Source organism: Beauveria bassiana (genome assembly GCF_000280675.1).
Source record: "Beauveria bassiana ARSEF 2860 unplaced genomic scaffold BBA_S00001, whole genome shotgun sequence".
NCBI classification, from domain to species: domain Eukaryota; kingdom Fungi; phylum Ascomycota; class Sordariomycetes; order Hypocreales; family Cordycipitaceae; genus Beauveria; species Beauveria bassiana.
Window position 1 is genome coordinate 40,922 of NW_007930836.1, and position 21,911 is coordinate 62,832.

General features: G+C 50.5%; 6 protein-coding genes across 6 annotated transcripts; 1 reads left to right on the forward strand and 5 right to left on the reverse strand.

The window, feature by feature from the left end:
- Nucleotides 1-1,852: 1,852 nt before the first annotated feature.
- Nucleotides 1,853-3,427, reverse strand: BBA_00014 (serine/threonine-protein kinase psk1; the record flags this gene model as incomplete). The annotated part of the gene is made up of 1 exon (XM_008595111.1): nucleotides 1,853-3,427. The coding sequence occupies one exon, from the start codon at nucleotides 3,425-3,427 to the stop codon at nucleotides 1,853-1,855; it is 1,575 nt and encodes a 524-aa protein (XP_008593333.1).
- A 1,329-nt stretch (nucleotides 3,428-4,756) lies between these two features.
- On the reverse strand, nucleotides 4,757-6,172 carry BBA_00015 (Transcription regulator cyclin; the record flags this gene model as incomplete). Its single annotated transcript, XM_008595112.1, has 2 exons — nucleotides 4,757-5,587; nucleotides 5,681-6,172. The coding sequence occupies 2 exons, from the start codon at nucleotides 6,170-6,172 to the stop codon at nucleotides 4,757-4,759; spliced, it is 1,323 nt and encodes a 440-aa protein (XP_008593334.1).
- A 451-nt stretch (nucleotides 6,173-6,623) lies between these two features.
- Nucleotides 6,624-8,177, reverse strand: BBA_00016 (U4/U6 small nuclear ribonucleoprotein Prp4; the record flags this gene model as incomplete). The annotated part of the gene is made up of 1 exon (XM_008595113.1): nucleotides 6,624-8,177. The coding sequence occupies one exon, from the start codon at nucleotides 8,175-8,177 to the stop codon at nucleotides 6,624-6,626; it is 1,554 nt and encodes a 517-aa protein (XP_008593335.1).
- A 1,877-nt stretch (nucleotides 8,178-10,054) lies between these two features.
- On the forward strand, nucleotides 10,055-14,470 carry BBA_00017 (ABC transporter; the record flags this gene model as incomplete). Its single annotated transcript, XM_008595114.1, has 4 exons — nucleotides 10,055-10,249; nucleotides 10,300-11,108; nucleotides 11,164-13,092; nucleotides 13,300-14,470. 4 exons carry the CDS (start codon nucleotides 10,055-10,057, stop codon nucleotides 14,468-14,470), a joined length of 4,104 nt encoding a protein of 1,367 aa, XP_008593336.1.
- A 420-nt stretch (nucleotides 14,471-14,890) lies between these two features.
- Nucleotides 14,891-15,822, reverse strand: BBA_00018 (2OG-Fe(II) oxygenase family Oxidoreductase; the record flags this gene model as incomplete). The annotated part of the gene is made up of 2 exons (XM_008595115.1): nucleotides 14,891-15,476; nucleotides 15,554-15,822. The coding sequence occupies 2 exons, from the start codon at nucleotides 15,820-15,822 to the stop codon at nucleotides 14,891-14,893; spliced, it is 855 nt and encodes a 284-aa protein (XP_008593337.1).
- A 967-nt stretch (nucleotides 15,823-16,789) lies between these two features.
- On the reverse strand, nucleotides 16,790-17,742 carry BBA_00019 (tat pathway signal sequence; the record flags this gene model as incomplete). Its single annotated transcript, XM_008595116.1, has 5 exons — nucleotides 16,790-16,925; nucleotides 16,994-17,056; nucleotides 17,117-17,198; nucleotides 17,253-17,585; nucleotides 17,673-17,742. 5 exons carry the CDS (start codon nucleotides 17,740-17,742, stop codon nucleotides 16,790-16,792), a joined length of 684 nt encoding a protein of 227 aa, XP_008593338.1.
- Nucleotides 17,743-21,911: the final 4,169 nt, after the last annotated feature.

Sequence of the window (21,911 nt, forward strand, 5' to 3'; positions counted from 1 at the left end):
AGTGGTGCCGCCGGCGCAGCAAACCAGCCGAAGGCATTTTCAAATGGAAAACAGGTGGTGTGCGCGGGGGGGGGGGGAAAGACCGTCCATCGTCTGACCGATGCTTATTCTTGCTTCTTCTTCTTCTTCCTTTTCCTCCGCGCCGATTCACAAGAGACTTGATTGCTTACAAAGTAGACGGGCTGCCAAGGATAAAAACATTCGGTGTTGCGTAATGAGGCGGAGCCATCTGATGCATGATAGCGCAGGCGATCTCTTCTTCTTGGTTTTTTCGCTTTATGCTCTGCAAAATGCCAAGAGAGGCCTCTGGCATTGGGCGTTTGATAACATGCAATGATTGGCGATTTAATGGCACGACGGCTCATTTGGGAGTTTGCGTTTATTAGCATTGGGAGCACGCTGATTGGATGGGCTTTTGGGGGCAGTCGTCCCAGGAAGGGAGGGGGGGTGTGTCCTGCACACGCGGTTGGGGAGATGGCAGAGATAAAGGATGATGATACATGTCGGAGTTGCGTGTCCTTTCTGCATTCTGCCAAGTAAACTCTCTTTACAACTCCCTGGGCGGTGGCATGAGCTGGCCAAGGCTGTAGAGCATACTTAAGACATCTACAGAGAAAATAAGCTTTCATTCTTTTCTTGGCACTGGTACCTTTTTGCATCATTCGAGTTTGGGGGGTAGCATCAGCTTGTTGGGCTTGCGGGATGCCCGGCCTGTACTCATCTACTTGTCGGTTGCTTTGAAGCTGGAAAAGCCCTAGAATCGCTCCATGACTGAGCACAGCTGGCTCCACGTTTTCTCGCGGTTGGTGTTGACTGAACGAGCGACGTTGTGTATGAATCTGACCGTTCATCCTTTGGCCAATTTGTCTCCAGGTCCATGATCGGCGCGCCACAAGGGGTCAGTACTGCATAGTGACGTACGCAAAAGCTTTTTGTCTTCTGAGCAATGTTTAGATCGAGATGCCCCTCTCAGCGAGGGCAAAGTATTCTTGAAGGATTATCAAAGTCCTTGACGACCTTTGTGCTGCGAACAAGATATTAACGTGGTCTCCGACTGGCCATTTTTTTTTCATGCAGTTCTCAGGTGTAGCTACCACTTGATGTAAAAAAAATGGAAAACAACCCTGCATGTATACCGGCGTCATCATTCACATCCAACATATCTGACAGCGTCGTTGTACAGGCTGCCAACCAAGTACGCCGCGGTCATCAACACCACGTACATCATGATCTAACCGCCACGATCCCGAAAGCGCGTCATTTGATAATATTTGACACTGATCGGTGAAGCATCACCTATTTAGTTATTCGAGGCTCTCGATGCAAGCAGTCACCGTTCCACCTACGAAGACCGATCGCCCCCGCCTCCACAGCTCCAGATGCTAGTCTCTGCGAACTGCTTTGGAGGACGAGGCTGGCATCCGTCTAACTGGCCAATCGGCTGTCACCTCCCTCGCCATTGTAATCTACTTTGTTGTTGTACATATATGTATGGTTGTCATATTCAAATGATCTATAGTCACAGCGCACATTCATCATGAAAGAGCAATGCAATTGCAGTACAAGCTTCTAAAGCGGACATGTAATCAATTCTACCATGCCAAAATCTCATCATCCCAACATCGCCTTCTATCAAAACTATGTGTACTCCCATCAAATGACGCCAGCTGTGGCTCTAAGTCTACCAACTATGAGACGCTGCAAAACAATGCACTAGAAATGCTAAAAAAAAAGAGACATGAAAACAATATCAACGACTTTTTTCTTTAAAGCAGAAATAACTTTTTGGTGACTGAATCTAAAAAGAACATATGCCCTGGGACGTGCGGTCTTGCCACGCTCCGCCATGTAGTCAAGCGCCAGGCACGCCGCTCGCCATGGGAAAAGCGTGCGCCTCAAGGAGGCTAGACGAGGCGACGAAGCTGAAGCCGCCAAAGACATCGTCCTTGGAGGAAGCTGGAATGGCCCAGGGCTCCTTGACGGCGGTGAGGGAGGGGCTGAGGGCAAGGTCCGTAAACTCGGGGGCAAAGTTCTCGGCGAGCTCCGGGTCGGTAATCATGGGCTGGATGGGCGGCTCGAGGTCGCGAGCAGCGAGGCGCTTCCAGTCAATCTTGCGAAAGAAGCGGTGGCCCTTGAGCGTCTGCAAGTCCTTGGGCATATTGGAGCCGAGACGCTTGTGCGGGTCCTTGCGCAGGAGGCGCGTGAGCATGTCTTTGGCGTCGGCGCTGAGAAAGTAGGGCAGCGACAGCTTCTGCTTGACAATATTGTCCTGGATCTTGGCGTGGTTCTGACCGCGAAAGGGCGGGTTGCCCGTCATGAGGTCGTAGCCGAGGGCGCCAAAAGACCACCAGTCGACGGCTTTGCCGTACTTTTTGCCCAAGATAACCTCGGGTGCCATGTACTCGATGGTGCCGAGGAACGAGTGGCAGCTCTCGCTGGATTCCTCGGCGCTGACCTTGGAAAGGCCAAAGTCGGTGAGCAAGAGATGGCCATCGGCGTCCAAGAGGCAGTTTTCCGGCTTGAGGTCGCGGTATACTACACCGAGGTTGGTGTGCAGGTGCGAAATGGCGAGCAGCATTTCCGCCATGTAAAAGGCGGCATCGGTCTCGGAGAACATCTTTTCCGTGTTGAGATGGGTAAAGAGCTCGCCGCCCTGGCCGTACTCGAGAATGAGGTAGAGCTTCTCGTGGTCCTGGAAAGCGTAAAAGAGCTTGACAACAAAGGGGTGCCTATTGACAGATTCGAGAATCTGCCTCTCCGTCTTGGTCTGCTCGACGAGCTTTCGATGGACAACAAGCGACGCCTTCTTGAGCTGCTTTTGCGCGTAAAGCTTCCCAGTGGCGCGCTGCTTGACGAGAAGCACGGTGCCGTAGGTTCCCTGGCCCAGGCAACGCAGGGGTTCAAACTCTTGGGCCGTCATCTTGCGACGAGGATGGAGGCCGCCTTCGAGCGCCTCCATGATGCCCGAGCGATCGCGCAGGCTCTCGCTGACAAAGTCGTGCTCGAGATTCACCTCGTACTCGGTCGACGCCGTCTCGTAGCCCTCGCTACCAGCTTCGCTCGGGGCGCCGTCGCGGCTCTGGGAGCGGCTATCGAGCTCAAGGCCCAACGCGGAGCCGGATTCTAGCACTCGTCGTCCCAAACGCGTGGCCGAGCTGGAGCGCGATGCGGCATCGAGGCTGAGAGGGTCCATTTGCATGCGAAGCTTTGCGATGCCAGAGACGCTCGGCGAGGGCGTGGGACGCATGACGGGACTACAGTTGGCGCTGACGACGTCGTCGATGCGGTGACGGCCGCGTCGATTAGCCTGGGGAAGCGTGACCCGACCGACGGCCCCTCCACAGTCAGAATCCTCATCACCAGAGGTGGCAGGCGTGCCAGGAAATCCGCGCACAATGTTGCGCGCGGCAGAGGTGGGGCTTATCATGACGCCGGGATCGTTGTAGTCGTGATTATAAGTGTGTAGTAGTTGTGCTGAAGCAACAAAATGAAATCAAAAGGAAAATAAAGGAAGATATTTGCCCGCCCTCCCGCAATAAATCAGGGTGGCAAGCGCGCAGGTGGTTCGCGATGGAGTCAATTCGAGCCACGACGTCGCTCGGGGTCGGCGCGCTTGGTGGTGTCGTCGTGAAGCAGGGTGTGGGCGTTTAGCTGGCTGGCAATACGCATCTGGTATTTGAAAAAGGCAGGTCGGGGGTGCGTTTGTGTCGGTATATGCATTTGAAATCGAAGATGAAGGTGGTGTTTTGATCTTTGTAGAGCAAGTCTGGTCACCAAGAGGTGTAGGGGGGAAAGAAGAGACTAGGGAGGCAGTTCAGTGCGTCGGACGAGACACGGTTTTTTTTTTTTTTTGCTCTGTCCTCGTTGGAAAAAATTTGTGGTGCTGAGCCGTATCACGAGTCAAAACGGCAAGACCTGCATTGTCGGCTAATATTAATACGGAGACTATTAGCCTAATAATACTTGTACCTTACGAAATGCATGTCAGCTTAGTGGCTATTTACAAGGCATAGGCCTCGAAAATGCGGGGGTTGCTGCTATACCTACTGCATGCTATGGGTAGTGTTCGCTATTGAATTAATGACGGCTCGCCCCAGCCGGTATCATCGTGGCGGCATGTAAAGTCTGTAGACGTCACCCCTTTATTCATCTCTTTAATCACCTCTACCATGTCTCTTCTTTTCTGCCTCAAGGAACAAGGCAGAGCCGGGTACATCAAATCGCAACATTTGGATCCTCCCCTTAGCCACGTGTGGCGCAACGCCTCAGTCACGGGTCATCGCGCTGCCCCTGTCGAGACTATGTCTCACGCCGCTTTCGACACTAGACCAGTGGAAAGTGATCTACAGTCTTGACCACATGCTACATCATTCAAGTGAACAACGCTGTAGCTCGGTGCTGATACTACTTTGTTTCTGCGGCCATGTAAATTTATAATGGAAATCACTATCCGATGAACTGAATGCGATCCGCCCATCTCGATGCTACTCCAGTAATTAGCTTCCAAAAAGAATCATCTCATACACATGTATTGACCCTTTTACGAGGATTCTTAAATACTATTTCCCTTCCATCTGCCCGAGAAAAAAGAGTAAGAAGAACAAAAAAAACCTGTCTGCCATTGAGAGCCCGTATAGCAGTAACATAATTCCCAGGTATACCCAACGCCGCTATGCATATCCGCAAGAAAAGATCTATATCAAAAGTGAAGTAACATTCCAGAAACCCCAACCACACTCTCCGTTCATAATCACACTTATTCTTCCACTTCGCCTTCGTCCTCCGACAGCCTGGCCCTCTTGTCCGATCGCCCGCCGTCACCGACCGTCTCCGCATCCGGCTCCTTTCTTTTCACCGGCGACCTTGGCGGCTCCGTCATCCTCCTGTCCCCATCGCCATTCGTCATCCGCACGGCAGGGCTGCGGCTATGACTGTCCCGCGGCGTGCTCATGTTATTCGGCGACAGCAGCGGTGTATTGTTCGCGCCGCCGAGCGCCGCCGCCGCCGCCGACCCGGCGTCACCGCGGCGCCGCGTGTGCTCGAGGTGAAAGGCGGGAGACGGCAGCGACGGGTTCTGCTTGCGGAGTGGGTTCTCCGTGTAGAACTGGCGCATCACCTCGACCGCCTTTGCGCAGCGCGCCTCGTCGCCGCGCAGGTGGCGCCACCAGGGCTGGCCGCTCACGTCGTCAATCTGCTGGTTCGTGTGTGCGCTGGCAAAGAAGATGGCGCTGATGGCAACGTCGCGCGCCTCGATGAGCAGCGGCAGCGCCGTCAGGCACGCGTCGTTACAAAAGGCCCACGCCGCCTGCCGGAGGTGCTTGTTGTGCACAATGTCGAGCTTACCGAGTAGCTCAAACAAATTGCGGTAGGGATTATCCACCATCATGTCAAAGGTGAGCTGCTCCAGCATCACCTCCTCGTACGTGAGGATGCTGTCACGCCAGCGCCAGTACTCCTTGCTCTGCTCGTCAATAATGAGTTTGGCGTTCTTCTGCGCGACCTTGGCGACGGCAATGATGATGTCCTTTGTCTTTCGGCAGTTTTCTTCGACCTTGTTGGCCAGGAACAGCGCTGTCGCGGCAATGTTCTGCATATCATATGTCAGTCTTGAAATACTCTTTCAGCCGTTTATCTGTCTTCTCGCGTTTCATTGTCTCAGCGCGTGAGTCGTAAAACCTACATAATGATGGACACCGCCCTTTTCAGGCACCATGCTGCAGCGCATGTAGAAGCGGTGAAAAAAGACACCCGCCACCCATAGCGTGATTTGCGGCAGGTCGAGCATGACGCCGGCCTGATACACAAAGTTGACGCCCTTGGCCCGGCGCAGCCGCTCCTCTTCGGGCGAGAGTCCGTCAATGACGGACGGCGTGCTCAGCACCTCGGCCGGCGTAAACGACCACTGGTTCGCGCCGAGCAGCGGCGTCTGCGATCCCGACGGTGCTGCTGCTGGTGCTGCCGCCGCGGCCGCGGGCGTGTGCGTCTGGGAGCGCGGCGGCGAGTGGCGAGACAGCGGCGGGGGAGGTGTGGGCGCCGCGGGAGGCACTTCGCGTCGCGTCGCTGGCGAACGCGCCGGCGCCGGCTGCTGCTGCTGCTCTTGTCGAGGGGGATTCGCTACGGTGGGCGGCTGGTAGCCCTCGCGCGGAGGCCGGTATCGATCGATGCTTGCCATTGCTGCGGCGTCAGCAGTTTAGGCCGACTAGGGGGGGCGCGGGAGGCTGGCTGTTCCAAAGGAGAGAGCGAAATGTCGTCTGTATGCCAAATCTATGTCGACTGACTGTAGAGAGTGAGAGAATTCCGCCTCGTCTGCCGCATGGGGAGCAGTGCGCCTGCGTTAATTAGTCGTTGGAAAACGAGGTTGCTGGGTGGCATTGAGTTTGGAGGCTTCCGCAGGGGTCCATGACGCGCGAATGCTTCTGGGCCTGATGGCTGTCGGTGCAAAATCAGCCAATCAGGTGACTCGCCACCATCTAAGTTTGTCGGTTTGTACAACTCGCAAACTCGTCCTTTTGAATTTGGAAAAAGGAATTCAAATCATTTTGCACGACTATCTCCTGGCAGTCCATTTGGCCATTGTAGTTTTCGTCAAGTTTCATTGTGTAATTAATATAGTCTATTTTCTCTTACGCAGCCTCCCCGTCGTTTCGCCCCCACAGCTTGACAGTGCGATCATGACCACCACTTACAATCCATCTACCGTCTCGGCTATAGTCGGCGGAAGTGACTGGGCCGGTATGGCCGCTCAGAGTCTGGATCAAACTCCAATCGTCGGCAGAGAATATTTTGACATTGCGATCAAAGCCCGCCGACACGACAAACGTGCCCGTCTTCTTGGGTATCTGCACGCCCTTTTCATCCAGCGGCGGCGGAATGGCATCCAAGGGATCGTCCATACCCTTGAACCAGCGCACGTCCGAGACGGCGCTGCTGTGGGCTCCAAAACCTCCCGTCCTTTGCACTTTACGCAGATCCCAGCACTTGATCCAGCCGTCAGCAGATCCCGTCAACACTCTGTGTCCGTCTGCGCTCCAATCCAGCGCATAAATGGGCTTAATGTGTCCGTCTAAATGGCCATCCAGAATCATGACAGTCCTCCCTGACCGCACATCCCATATTCTTCCGATGCTGTCTAGTCCCGCGCTGGCTATTAGAGACCCGTCATTGTTGAAGCTGACAGCGTAGACACCCCTGGAGTGGCCCTCTTGCAGCAGGAGCTCCTTGCTTGTTTCGACATCCCAGAGTCGCCAGGAAGTATCTTCCGAGGCTGATGCGAGATAACGCCCTGACGGATGGAACTCGACTCGACATACACGCTGTGTGTGGCCTTGTAGCGTGGCGAGCGGGGTGTCCTTGTTCAGGGACCAGAGGTTGATCAGGCCCTCTGCGCCGCCCGACGCGAGGTTCACAGAGTCGGCCGACACATTAGACTCTGGTAGTGTAGCTCCAGGGAACCAGGATATTCCACTAATCTTATTTGTATGCCCTCGGTAGGCCATCTTCTCGTCGAGACTTTGTAGTCCGAGGAGCTTCACCTGTCCGCCCCAATTTCCGACAGCAACAAGCTCGCAATTGGGCGATATTCTCGTCATGCTAATGTTACGCTCGCCGACAATCTGGCTTCCTTGTAGCTCAAATGCACCCAGTCGCTCCTTTATCTGCTTGCGGAACTTGACATGCGTACGCAGGGGAATCTTGGATTCGAGACGTTGAAAGGCTGTTCGTTGCTTGGCCCGCGGCAGGGAATATTTGGCAATGTTGATACGCGCCTCGAGAAGCGCCTGACCTCCACGGGAGTAGAATTCCTCGTCCGCCTCGTCTTCCTCTTCTTCTGCGTCCTCCATGGTCACGTCGGCGGCCTCGCCGCCTGCCTGCTCGACCTGTATCGTCATGAGCTCGCGCAGTCTGTCTCTTCGATCGCCCGGACCCTCTCCGAATAGGGTGATGGGCTCGCCCATCTCACGGAGCTTGGCACGCACGCGTCCATCGTCGGTAGGGACGGCTATTGTAGCTGCGAGACGTTTGCGATTGAGCTGGCCGAGAATGGCCGACGCCTTTTCAGACGACGCGCCAGCAATATTTGTCGGCAGGTTATAGTCGTGGTCGTCGGGAAGATCTTCGAGCGCGATGCCCGACATGGGCTCGTCATCGACACGCGCTTGCCTCGACGGGTGCATCATCCTGGCAGCTGTATCTTGGCTCGACTCGCTGCTTTCGTGTGCCGTTGGAATTGTCGCTCGGTCATGTGTCGCGAATTCGGCGGCGTAGTATGATCAGTGAGTCTGGTTGTCACAAATGAAATGCCAGGATACCCGAATGAATAGCGCCGTATGGAAATGTGTTGGAATGCGACAGCGAGCTTGGATACTGACTGGAAGAGAAGTGGTTGAAAAAAGAAGCTTGGTGCTCCACCAGTCGCGACGGCACTGCGTCGAGTAACCTCTAGCTATGCTAGTAGTGCACCTCTGATAATGTACATAAATAACCTAAAGGTGCCGTTCAAAACTTCTCAGATATAAATAACTCTTTATAAAAATGTCTTGTTCGACAATTATATTTTATTAAGCAGGAAACGTTTTCAAGGAGGAGTCTTTTTTTTTTGGTATATTTCTATTTAATCAAAGTTTAAACTATTCACGATATTTATATCAGGTCAAGCCCCGAGATAGCCATGCTGATCTAGGCAGGATTGTCAGAGATGGGCACATGTGCTCATATACTAGATGAGCTTTTGAACTTGTTTTGCACAATTCTCTGTGAAAAGTCAGCTTCGCGCTTTGGTGCCTAGAAGAGGCGGCACAGTGCGTTTTATTGCCAAGTACGGAGAACCTGATTTTGATTCTCGATACATTGTCACGCCGTTTCATTCTCCAATCCTTTAGGAATAATTACAATACTTTCGCACGAGACATGAGAGTAGTCTAGTAAATCGATAATAATCTTTAAGAATGTATAATGACTAAGGCTTCTGATAAATATCGTATTCTTCTACAATTCCCGTCTGTCAGCCGCCGGCCTTGACTGATGCATCGTCGGCGGCAATGTTCTTGGCCAGTGCCATGATCAAGTCAGAATGTGCTCCGGCGTCGAGTCCACGATCAGGATGACTGGCGAGTACCTATCCTCCTTAGTAACTATAGGTAGTGGTGCTGGCGGCGCTGGCGAGTATTCTTCTTACTCCCTAGGTAGGGCGCTAGCGAGTATCCTCCTTCAACCACACTAAAAATCGAGTATCCTCCTTCGCCCACACTAAAAATCGAGTATCCTCCTTAACACTAGTAATTCTAGCGAGTATCCTCTTTTACCTAAACTAATTAGCGAGTATTCTACTTTGCCTACGCTGATTATTAAATCGCGAATAATTACATTTACCAGGTAAATTAAGGGCCCTTATTTATCTACTTTAGATTACTGTATAATTGACCTGGGTGTAGTACAGCCTTTGCAAGACCGAAAGGCATTATTCTATTCTATTCGTGCATGTTCGCCGCGATCTGAGACATGAGCCATCGACGCCTGCTGCTAGATTAGACTCGATGCCAACTTTTGAAGCTGAAGAATGCATGACATCTTTGCTTTGCTTTATTAAATATTCCAATCTATGACAGACTTAGTCTACACACAAACAAATAGGAGAAAGTGGTCCACTTCTTCCTGCAGCAAAGTCTCATAACCTTTTTGGTATCTGAAGATGCCACGTGGGTGACAAAACTGTCCCGCCGCTTTTTATGGTGAGCTGATAGGATAGCGGCAAACAGGTCGTCACCCTCAAGGTATACCAGTTTACTTGTATGCTATTTACGTCTTGGTGATAACAAGGCTCTGGGAGGCGTGCGGGGTTTGCTGCGTGCAGCCAGCCACGCGGGGGTTGGGCCAACGAAGGAATCAAAGCAAATCGTAGAAAGGTACCAAATGATTTTGGCAACTACACTGAACAACTGCTTTTCTACTCTACTGAATGACTTGTTCTAATCAGTATCGTGCTGCTATGAATGAAGCTGCGAGTGGCGGCCTGGGTTGGCCGTCGGCGATGCGTGTACTTCCACCCTGGGTCGACATGGAATCGATTTTGCTTGCAATTATGGCCACACACGGTATTTTGAGCATCATAATCCTACCTCTTTACCGGAATGGCTTGCCAAAGGCTTCACGTGGCAGATTGATCCTGATAACCAGCGCTGCTATTGGATCGTGGGCTGCTGTAACTGGCGCTGTGGACTTGGCAGCTTCCTGGGGTCGGATTTTACCCTGGGTGAGAAAGTACATGGGACTTATCTGAGCTCATCGCTTACAATAAAACAGTTTATTGCGGCCAGCCATGCCATCAAAGTATATTATGAAGCAAAAGCTGCGGACTCCTCTCCTTCTGTGATGGATGCTGCTGCTTCGACTGTACTTCTGCTCGGCGTGGAAGTCATTCGCTGCAGCCAAGAGCCTGAATGTTCAGGTACTTCGTGGCTACTTTTTGTCAAGATCTTGCCGTCCTTTCTACTGCTTGTTATACTCCTTTCGATTCCAAGAGGAAATGACGACTTACAGGGAGGTTTGTCTGTCGACCGACAAAACACGGCACCTCTCATCGAGGCTCTTACGTTTCTATGGCCTAGAAAAGTGTTCAAACTCGACACGTTAAGGCGAGAGGACGTCGAAGCCCTACCAGTCCTCCCCACGAGCCTCCGAACAGAGAAGTTGTCGGAGAGTCATCGACGTTTTGCCCGCGGGCTGGACTCGCACAAGCTCGGCTTCGTTTTGATCAGGGAGTACCTAGGCGCGCTAACTCTCCAATGGTTTCTGTCAATTTTGAACGCCTTGGCTCTTCTCGGGCCAAAATTAGTCACGTATCGGCTGCTGCAGCATCTCAGCGGCGAACGCGAGGCTGGCAACCGCGACAGTCTGTTCTTGGCTTTGCTCCTCGGCGGATCGAAATTTCTGCCTGTTCTCCTTTGCGCTTGGATAAGATGGATAGGCACTAGCATGATTGATATACCGATGCAAAGTACGCTATCAGCGTTAACGTACCAAAAGATCCTGTCTCTACCCGCTACAGCTGCCAGCGACGAGGACAAACAGGCACAACGCAAGGAAACATGGCTACAAATGGACGGTCTAAGGTTCAACAGCAAAGTCCCCGGTACTTCATGAATAAGTGCTAACATTTGTACACAGTCTTCGCGCTTGTTATTGGTTTTCCACTTGTCATGTGGTCGTCGGGCTATTGACACAGCTCATCGCCACAACCGCCGTCCTCGTCGCCCTCGTTGGTTGGAAGTCGGTCGCCGTCGCCGTCGCAGCTGTGCTTCTGATAGCGCCTGTTACCGCATCAATGGTGGAGCGCTGGACTGCCTTGCTGATTAAAAATTGGAAGTCTGGCCGTGAGCGAAGTGCGGTTCTGCACAAGGCGCTCCTCGCTATTCGCCAGATTAAACTCTCTGCCGCGGAGCCTTTTTGGAAGCAGAAAATCTACAACATTAGAGATAAAGAGGTGCAGGGATATAATGACATTGCCTGGTTACGGTTCTGGATGGTAATGGTTGAGAATATCGGCCCGGACATTCTGAGCGGTGTTCCGATATACGTCTATGCGTGGCAGGGTCATGCTCTGACTGCGTCGGTGGCGTTTACATTCCTCAGTCTGTTCAAAGAGCTTCAGCCGAACCTAGTGGATATACCAGAACGGTTCTCTCCCATCAGAACCGGCTGGGCAACTGCGGGCGAGTTGGATGCCTTTCTGAGAAAGGAAGAGATAAGCGAGCCTCAATTTGTCTCTTCCAATGCATTGGCATTGCGTGATGCTGCCGTTACTTGGCACAGCGAATTGAGCGAAAAGGCGACTTTTCAGCTGCAAAGTCTCGAGGCAGAATTTCCTACCGGCGAGCTGAGCATCATAACTGGAAAGACGGGATGCGGAAAGTCTCTGCTCTTGTCTGCTCTTGCTGGTGAAGCGAAGATCTTGTCTGGTGACATTTGTCGTCCTCAATCTTGCAAAGAAGAACACAGCGAGGAGCATCCTGCGCTGGAATGGGTCAAGCCTGGGACTTTTGCGTTTGTATCCCAGACACCGTGGATGGACAACGCATCCATCCAAGATAATATCCTCTTTGGCCTGCCACTGGTTGAAGAGCGCTATGCTCGTGCCCTTTACTGCTGCGCGCTGGAAAAAGACTTACTCGGGTTTGAAGATGGAGACATGACTGTCATTTCAATCAAAGGTGTCTCTATCAGCGGCGGTCAGCGATCTCGTATCGCTCTAGCGCGGGCTCTCTATTCCCAAGCCAGCTTCCTGTTGATGGATGACGTGCTGAGCGCGGTCGATGTCGAAGTCCGCGAGTGGATTGTAGAAAAGGCACTGTGTGGCAGCCTCGCCCACGGCAGGACTTGTGTTCTTGTGACGCATCACGAGGAGCAATTGCGCTCGAGGATCTCATGCCGACTGCTTATTCGCGATCAGACTGTAACGAGTGAGCTGGTGTTCAGCAGCACTTCCTCTTCATCAACCGAAAAGGGCTCTAGTGAATCTTCTCACCCGAATGATGGCTTCGACTATACACAGCATTGCCGGCAAAATCGTCGTCCGTCGGAGAAAGAAACCGCCATGCCGGTTCAGCATACCCAGCCAGATACAGCAGGGGAGAGCTTCCACATAGCTCCCTATGTCATGTATTTTAATGCTAGCGGTGGCCGAGCAAGCTGGTTACTTGTTTTTATTACTTTAATTGTCTGCGAATGGAGCAGAATGTCTGCCTTCTCTTGGCTCGAGGAATGGGTTTCGGAGAGTGAAGCTCCTCTAGAGCCCACGAGGCCCAATTCTCTTTCTCCTGGTCAAGCATACATGCTCATGAGCGCTTTGACAACGCTGACTGTATCCATGAGAGGCTTCATCATGTTCAAGCTCCACAGAACTGCCTCAAAGAAACTGTTTCATCAGATCACGGAGCACATTTTCGGAGCACCACTGCAGTGGGTTGAATCAGCTTCGCACGGCGAAATTCTTCAGCGCTGTGATCGAGACATGAGAAACGTCGATGAGGACTTGACATATGCCATTGGACCATTATTCGCGATAATCAGTCAGCTCATTACCTTTATGTGGACTAGGTAAGCTTCTGCCACCTTTGAGAGATTCGTACACCCTTCCCGAGTGTACTAACACCATTGTAGTACCTCGTTGTCATTTTACAGTACCCCTCTCATGATTGCTTTGTTCTATTTATTCTTCAATTTTGGAAGAAATCTCATACCAGCGACAAAATATCTGGCTGCAATTGAATCCACAGCATCATCTGTATTCCTACAGCATTGCAGTTCGTTGTATGCTCCAGACGGTGTCTCCACGTTGCGCGCCTACGAAATGAAAGACCACTTTATCCGGCGCGCGAACAGACTACTCGATAAAAGGGCGTCTGCTACATGGTATCAGAGTCTGCACGGCGTCGTGACAGATTTTCAGATCGGCTCCCTGGGCGCCTCCTATGTCGCACTGGCCTGCTACTTTATTGCAGTATCCGGGGCGGGAGCTGGCACTGTAGGCACGACACTGGCCTTTGCTGTACAGCTCAGCGAAACGTTGTCGAGCTGCCTCCGGCACATATCCGCCATGGATTCGGGCCTCATGTCCGCCGAGAGGCTTGTCCAGTATGGTTCGATTGAGCAGGAGCCCTCTGACGGCTCAGATGTTGGAGACTCATGGCCTGAAGAGGGACAAGTTCAAGTCTCCAACTACAGGGCAGGCTATGGTCCTGGACTGCCTGATACTCTCCGCGATGTAACTTTTACCATCAAGCCTGGTGAGCGGGTTGGCGTGGTTGGCAGAACAGGCGCTGGAAAGTCAACGTTGGCGCTGTCTTTTGCCCGGCTTATCGAGAAAAGAGGCGGAACCATCCGCGTCGATTCGGCCGACATTTCGCGCATCAAGCTCCAAGTTCTACGCAAACAGATTCTCATCATTCCTCAAGATCCATATCTCTTTGGTGGTACTCTGCGAGCCATCATCGACCCAGACAACGCACATTCGGACGAGGAATTAGCTGCCTGCTTGCAGCGGTTTCGATTCTTTCCCACGACTGTACACGTAGAAACGAAGAGTGGTGCCGAAGCGCTTGACTTGTCATTCATGGTCAGTGATGGCGGCGCCAATCTTTCTCAGGGTCAGCGACAGATCTTATGTCTTATCCAAGCGACGCTCTCTCGGAAAAAGGTTGTGATAATGGACGAGGCGACAAGTGCCGTGGACATGGAGACGGATTCCGCGATACAAGCTGTGATCCGGGAGGGGCTTCTAGACACCACAGTCATGGTGATTGCTCATAGGCTGGCCACTGTCGCTCACCTGGACAAGGTGCTAGTTATGGAAGATGGAAAAGTGGTGGAATTTGGTAAGCCAGCTGAGCTGTATCAGCAGGAGGGGCAATTCCGGGCGCTGGTCAATCGTAGCATTGATAAAGAGGAACTCGTCAAGGCCTTTACGCTCCAGTAGGGTGTAGGGAGGCTGAATTTCATTGATTTATTTATCTTTTTGCATCTGCACATTTATCTAGGTTCTTCATTTGCTGACTGCTCGTGCCTCCTGTAGTCAATTCGCTTATATTGTACAGCACATGTATCTTATACTGTGCTTCGCGCCCGATCATCCTGGCAGTCGCCGTCTCCAGCATGCGCAAGATGCCTGGGTCCGTGTAACTCGAAATAAGCTGGACACCATACTTTCCAAGGTTTGGTGCAAGCGGATGATGAGAATTTAGTCTTCAAATTTGAAGAGTCAGGGCTCGGCACTAATCAGGTCATTCGCAGCATGAATCACACCAAATCAAGCACAGTTTGAGCACCCGAGAAAGTCGTAAAGCTACAAAAATATAGCTCAGATTCAATCTCTTTAATAGTCAATCATCGCCGTAGATTATGCGCCAACAAGCGGCGAGTCAAGAAAATAGGAACTCCATATATTGAGACCAATCTTCACGCCAGACAGAACCGGCAGCCCAGCATGTGTCACGCGAATATCCCCAGAGCCGTTTGCATGTAGATTATTCCAAAAGATGCCGCTTCCCTTTTTTGGCCTCACCAGAAGGCCCTCGCCGTTCTCTGCTACCGCATACTTTTCATCATCTGCGGCATTCGAGACGCCGGCCACAAAAGGAAAGTACGTCTCACCACCTTGACAGTCATCTGCCAGGTACAGAAAAATACTCCCTAGACGGCGAGTTTGCCTTGGTGTACCATCAGTTTCGCTGGTCGTATTTTGCAGCACCTCGCTCCAATCAGTGTGCAGTCGATACCTATCGCCCTGATTTGCGTACTTGACTAATTGGAGTGGCTCAACGTGTTCATGTTGGACATTTCCCAGCAAGGATCTCATGCGTGAAACGAGGCAATTGCATACAGGATCCTCGACTGGAAGAAATGCAGTCTGAGAGCTTCGATCCATGGTATTGACGACATTTTTGCCGTCCGTGAGCACTCTCGACTGGGAGAAGAGGGGGTGTCTGCTCCAATAGACAATGATAAGTACTTGCATTTGGATTTTTTCTTCTCCAAGTCAGAAAATCATTTTTATGCTCACCCCAATTTTAGCAAGTATTGTATCTCCATCTCGTTGACGAAATTGTCGAGATAAATGACGAGCGGGTCAATAGACAATAGCTCTACAGTGTAAGTCTGTTGACACTTGTACGCAGAGACGTCGAGCACAGTCGTGGAATTTGCAGTTACCGGCCAATGAAAGTAGCTACCATTTTTGTCTGAAATCTTGTGGTAGATGACTGCGCTTGAAAATAGAATACCGAGTGACACAGACAGCACTGTTCTGCGCCAGCCGTCACGCACCACCATCGTGTCAGTTTATTCACAAAGATAGAATTCAACGAAGAAGAAAAGAAGCCAGTTAAGCTCAATCAAAGGGTAGCCTTTACGCAAAATTTATCCTTAAAATATGCGTATATAAATTCTCCGGGGCGAGTAGGGTTCTGCTAGCCCAACGCTCTTTGCAGACCGTCCTTGCCGACGAACTAATTAGGTAGACTTTTTGTTAAACCAGAAACTTCTCCACAATAGGCGCACCGCATTTGAGTGGCCATATATCCCCCTATATCATATACTACTCTCCATCACCATGTGTATGCGGGTTGGTGTGGCGCGACCATCGGGCTTCGCCTCTTCCCGCACCAACGCAACTAACACAAGCCCGCCCGCATTAACGTTTTGGATTGAACTCGGCCCAAGCAGGGAAAAACCTGAAAGAATCAGATACCATAGTGTCGTGTATCGTAGTTGGTCACTCGATCCACCTTGGAGTATTGCGCAAGTACATGACGGGCTTTTTCTGCTTAAAGGTTGATTAGAAACTAGTTGTTCAAACTGGATGCTTTCTGGCTGAGATTGCGGGGACGGGGCGAGGCGCAGTTGCCTAGGTGCCTATCGGTTTTGGCTGAGTTATACATGGCTGCAGTTTATTGATTGACTGCAGCATCCGTTATTGCCAAGGCATAGGAACTAAGGATGAGAAGCTGGACTAGGCCTGTGCTGTCGCTAAATTACTAGGGGACAGGACATGAGGACCTGGAGCCTACTCGTCAAGCAGGACAAAAATACGTGGTATGTTGGCCGGAAGGAATGGCCTTGAATGGCCGTAGCCCATGGTATGTAGCCAATTGACAAGCTTTTATGCGGACAAAAGTCCTTTAATAAAGAAAATCTGTACGCCTTGCATAACATAGTCAATTTCACCTTGCCGTTCAAACTCCGCCCCTAAAATAACACGACTGACTATAACGCGGTTTGATCTGCTAGCATGGCAGTGCTACAGACTTTTCGCACTCTTTTCTTTCACACCCTTTGGCTTTTTCATCGTAGCAATATAATTGTCAATGTCAAGTCCCACTTCCTTGTGCCAGACAAGCAACTTTTCATAGTTGATGCAGTATTTATTAATAGAACTGTTAAAGTAGAACTACCATTAGCTTTAAGCGCGACGTACGATGACCAAGTAAATAGAAGTACTCACAAGTCGGGGAACGGGTACTCTGCCCCTTCCCTCCAATTTCGAGTCACAAGATTCAGGTTATTACTTGGAAAAAATTAGCCAAGGCTCAAATCTCATTGGAATGTTGTCCTTGAGCCAGTGTACCTGCAAGATATATGCTGAAAGAGAATGTCCGCACAGTGGTTGAGGTGACCTTCCTCATGGCCCGCGCGGTTTTTAGCATCCACTGGCATACACGTGTTAATAGCAATAAAAACCAACAATATTTTCATACACTTACTGGAGATGTTGTAGTACGCTCCGTACGCGGCTCTCCTCAACGTATTCAAGCAGTGCAAATTGTGGAAAATGTCCAGGGCAGCGACGTATGCGTTGTCGCCCAAGCCCCAGTCCTTGTCTTCGAGCTTTGCAACAGTCTCTGGATCCTTGCCCATCATGATAATCTGCTCACGCGTGATGGGAATAGGTCTTAGCAAGTCGATGTCATCTTCCCATTGCGCATCGGCTTGTGTATTTGGAAATTGGCGGGCTATGCTTGGATTTTCTGGAAAAGACACAGTGCCATTGATACGCCGGATAGATGGTTCAAGGTCAATGAGCTCAAAGACGGGACCTTTGGTCTTGTCAGTAACAAGCACTCTTCCAACGTAACAGCGCTGCAAATTTTTTGCGAATGCCACTGGACTGGCAGACTACTTACTGTAGCTTGACGTGGCCCGTAGCTTTGCATTCAGAGCGCCATCGGGAGACTTGGTCTTCTCAGCGTACATTTTGACGCACATTGCTAGAGTCAAGAGAAACATGGTTATATTTCCGACTGCTAACAAGATCAATGCGCTGTGCCATCGCTTGCGTTTTGGGTCGTCACGCAGCGTGACAACTTCTCTGCAGCCTTCGAAGCTCTGCGGACTGGTTGGAACCGCGGAATACTGGTGACCATCATTTTTTCGCAAAGTGGCCATGTGTGATACTAATGGCATGCCAAAGTCAGTGATTACTCTTCTTTAATTCTGAAATTTGCGGCAGGTAAGCGGCGACATTCATGCCTGTGTAATGATAAGAAAAGACCGCGCGGTTTCGCGAAAAAAAAAAAGACGAAGTTGCGCTGTTCAATTCTCGGTACGCCTTACAGCAATAGATAGAGACTTTGCAGCAAAGTAGGATCTAATCAGGTACTCTTAATACTAGAACGAAGGCGATTAGACGTGAAAGCCCATATCACTGATAGGCAGGCGAGCTCGTAGACCTGCTCAAGTAATACAGAGGTGGGAACCACGCTATACCAGTCGTGCTGTAATGAATACTCCAAAAATACCACCATGTTCTTGTTTGCCTCTTGATAAAAAAGATCCCTATAGGTGGCTGGCAAGCCTTGCAGGACGAGGCTTCGATAAAACTAAGCCTAAAATTGAGAAGGTCTTATTACGGGAAGGCTATAGTAGATTCCGTACGATCGCTCTATTATATATTGCTGCAAAGCCAACCTCTTAAGCATAACAATCCGCTCGATAAGCCTGCCAAGTACTTCAATATAACGCGCCACGGCGTCGCAAAAGAGGTTAAATGCGCCGCTCCGTCCGTGATGCTTGAAAAAGCGACCAATAATGCCAACCCCACGGCTCTCCGAGCTGTCGGGCATTTTCCTCCTTGTCGAGAACTGAGGACGGTGAGGAAAGCAGCACGTCACTGAAAGGATTCTCTTTGGTGGCGGATCAATATGCGAAATGAGAAGTCACACGGTCCAGACAAGCCTCTATTGTAAGAGACGACAATCGTGGCTAGCTTTCACAGCCCAACCAGCGCAACACACGACACAGTTCTGCGCGTGGTACGCATAGCCACACTCTCAAAAGTTCCAGCAATAAAATATCATTATGAATATTCATAGTCATTGGTATGGGAAGGTCCATCAGCTATAAATTCCCTTGCGTTTCCGAGCAATCTATCTAGATTTCTTCAACTCACGTCAGAACAGACATCATCACAATATGAGAGCTTCCGTCATCATCACCCTCGCCGCTCAGGCGCTTTTTACAACTGCTGCTGCTGCAGTTGTTGCTCGCGTTCCCGTGGACGAGATATTGATTCGCGGAGATCCTCCACCTTACCGCCCGGCTCATGACAAGTAATGGTGCGTATACAGTGAGACGAGTTGCTTTCATGTTTTTTAACGTTGTTTTATCAGATGCCATTTTGATAATTTGATATCAGAGTTACCAATAAGGGTCAACTCTCTCACCTATTGCTTTTTTCTCTTGAGAGTTGCGGCTAGAATTCGATGGCCAGCCACCTATACCGAGCAATGGGTTGATCTCACGCCAGTATCTCCAACTCTATTTCGTTCCTTAGCAATATACTGTTCCCAAATCTTTCAGTAGTCTCATTCGTGATCCACCAAATGAAAATAAAGCTTAGATATAGGTCATCATAAGTGCGCGTAGTCTACACTAGTTGTTTGGACATTCTTTCCCTGGTCGTGTATAGCCGCGGCCAAAAGGTCATTCCCCTCGGACGTCCAGCCAAAACCGGCACGTTTTCGATTTCTTCCTTTCTTCAAATTGGCATTGAAGTTGAGTATCAGGTCCTTGAGAACCATGATTTGCACACTCACATGGAATGTTTGATTGCCGTGCCATTTTGAGAAGTCACAGTTGTGACCGTGAATGACCAATAGGAGCTGCCATGTTGCTCGCCACGTATGTGTGACTGATCCCGGCTCGTAGCACTAGTGAAATCAGTAATTGATCTACACGAAGGACCAATTAGATCATTGGGCCAAAGTACATTTGAATACGTTTGAAACGAGAGGAAGCTAGCCTATGTAGGCTGCCTCCATTGCATCGATACCATTGAGAATGGTAGCATTATTCTTTAAAGGCTTTACGAATGCAGTCCTTGGATTGATTTGATGGGGTACTTTGAAGAGTAGGCGTTTCCATGCCCTCATTGAAGATCCCTCCTAAATGAGAAGAGAAAGCTCCGCACTGGCTGGCGCCATCGAATCAACCAATAGAATAGGCATTTCGCCAGCCTTGATGTGCCAATGCCACCCAGGTTTCAAGTGACAAAACAAATACACCGCAAGAAGCCCCTGCAGTACAGGAAAGAGAGCATAACTGTAGCGCAACCAGTGGAGGCGTGGTGGATTCCCATGACCTACTCCGTAGCCAACGACCAATGATCCAACAGGATGGCATCGGTGGAAAGCGCCACGTCTTCCTGGCGGCTATAGACGATGCGAAGTTTTAGGGCTTAATGGGTATACCAAAGCAAGAATGTTCGGATACTTAATCATGCGACTCATCGGCCTCGATTGAGGCTCGCTGTATGACCTTGACAGAGGGGACAAGGTTGGACGTTGGACAGCAGCTAGCGAATGTTCATGGTCGCAGAAAGGAAGCGATTCCGCCTGACAAATTTGCGGCATCATGGCATGTTATTACAAAAAAAATAGAGCCAACTCGAGCTTTTGAATCCCCGACTAACCGTTCATTCCTTCGATCTAGTTCATTTCCAAACTAGTTTCTTCGCTCAACAATCTCGCGGTGACATTGCGGAACCCTGTCAAAGATCCTGGTAGCGCAACTACCATCGCACAAAATCATGCTGGCGAACACGTCGTACAAAGATCGAGTCCGAAACTCGACTTCGCCGAACAGGTGTCCGGCCCCCTTGGCCTGACCGTATTACATGAGCCATGTGACAAGCACTGCGCCGACATTATATTTGTACATGGTCTTAGCGGCTCGAGCTACAAGACGTGGTGTAAAGATCGCGCACCTGGCTCTTTTTGGCCTCAGGAGTGGCTTCCCCGCGACCAAGACTTACACAGCGCTCGAATCTTCACTTATGGTTACAACTCTAAGCTCAAGTCCCCAAAGAAAAGCCCCAATTTTGGCATTTCTACATTTGCGAGCGATTTACTCTTTGATCTTGTCTTTGGAAAAGGGACCAGCGGCCATGGCTTCCGGCTGGGGGAGGTACCTACCTGATTCATCCAAACGGCTGTCCGAGTACTTACGGCGGAGATAGGTTCCGATCATCTTTGTCGCTCACTCCATGGGCGGACTCGTAGTCAAAAAGGTGCTGCCAAATGTTTTCAGCCACTGCATGTATAGTACTGCTGACATGCACTACAAGGCCTATTTTGAAGCTGGTCTTGATGCGAGATTTCACCACATTGCCAGATCAACAAAGGCAGTTGTGTTTCTTTCAACACCGCATCGTGGATCACATTTAGCCACTCCCTTGCGAATACTTCTATCAATACTCTCACCATCAAATGCAAAGCAATACGTGGCCGAACTAGACGACAAAGGCTCCTTTCTACGAGAACTGAACGATCAATTCCGGCATGTTGCGGCTAATTTGCAGATCTTCTCGTTTTTTGAAGCTCTGAAAACGAGGCTGTCAGGCAAAATCTCTGCAGTATGCTTCGCTTGTGATTATGTATGGGGAGAAAAACTAATTGCTAACAGTTGATCGTGGACGGTAATTCTGCCAAGCTTGGGTATCCAGGTGAGGTCTGCCATTCCCTCGAGACAGACCATCAGGGTATGAGCAAATTTCGCAGTCCCCATGACCCGAACTACCTGGCTGTACTAGGTGTGTTAAAGCGCTTGGTCATTCCGTGTGAAGAACCATGTAGTCATTCGGATATTGGCAACAGACCTGAGACAACAGCAGTAGAAACTGTTGTCGATGGCTAAGTGCTACAGAAGGTCCGCGAGTTCTTCAACATGCCCGATGACATCGAGCACGGCATCTAGCATTTTGAGAGTCGTCGATCCCAGGAGACCTGTTTCGAAAGTCCTCAAAAGCAATACATCAAGTAAAGTTCATAAAGGTAATCAGGTCAAGGTGCCCTGGAACTATGGTCAGCAAGCGGGGCCCAAGTGTGTCATCGCTGCTTCTCTCTCGCGCCATACTCGCCAGCCTG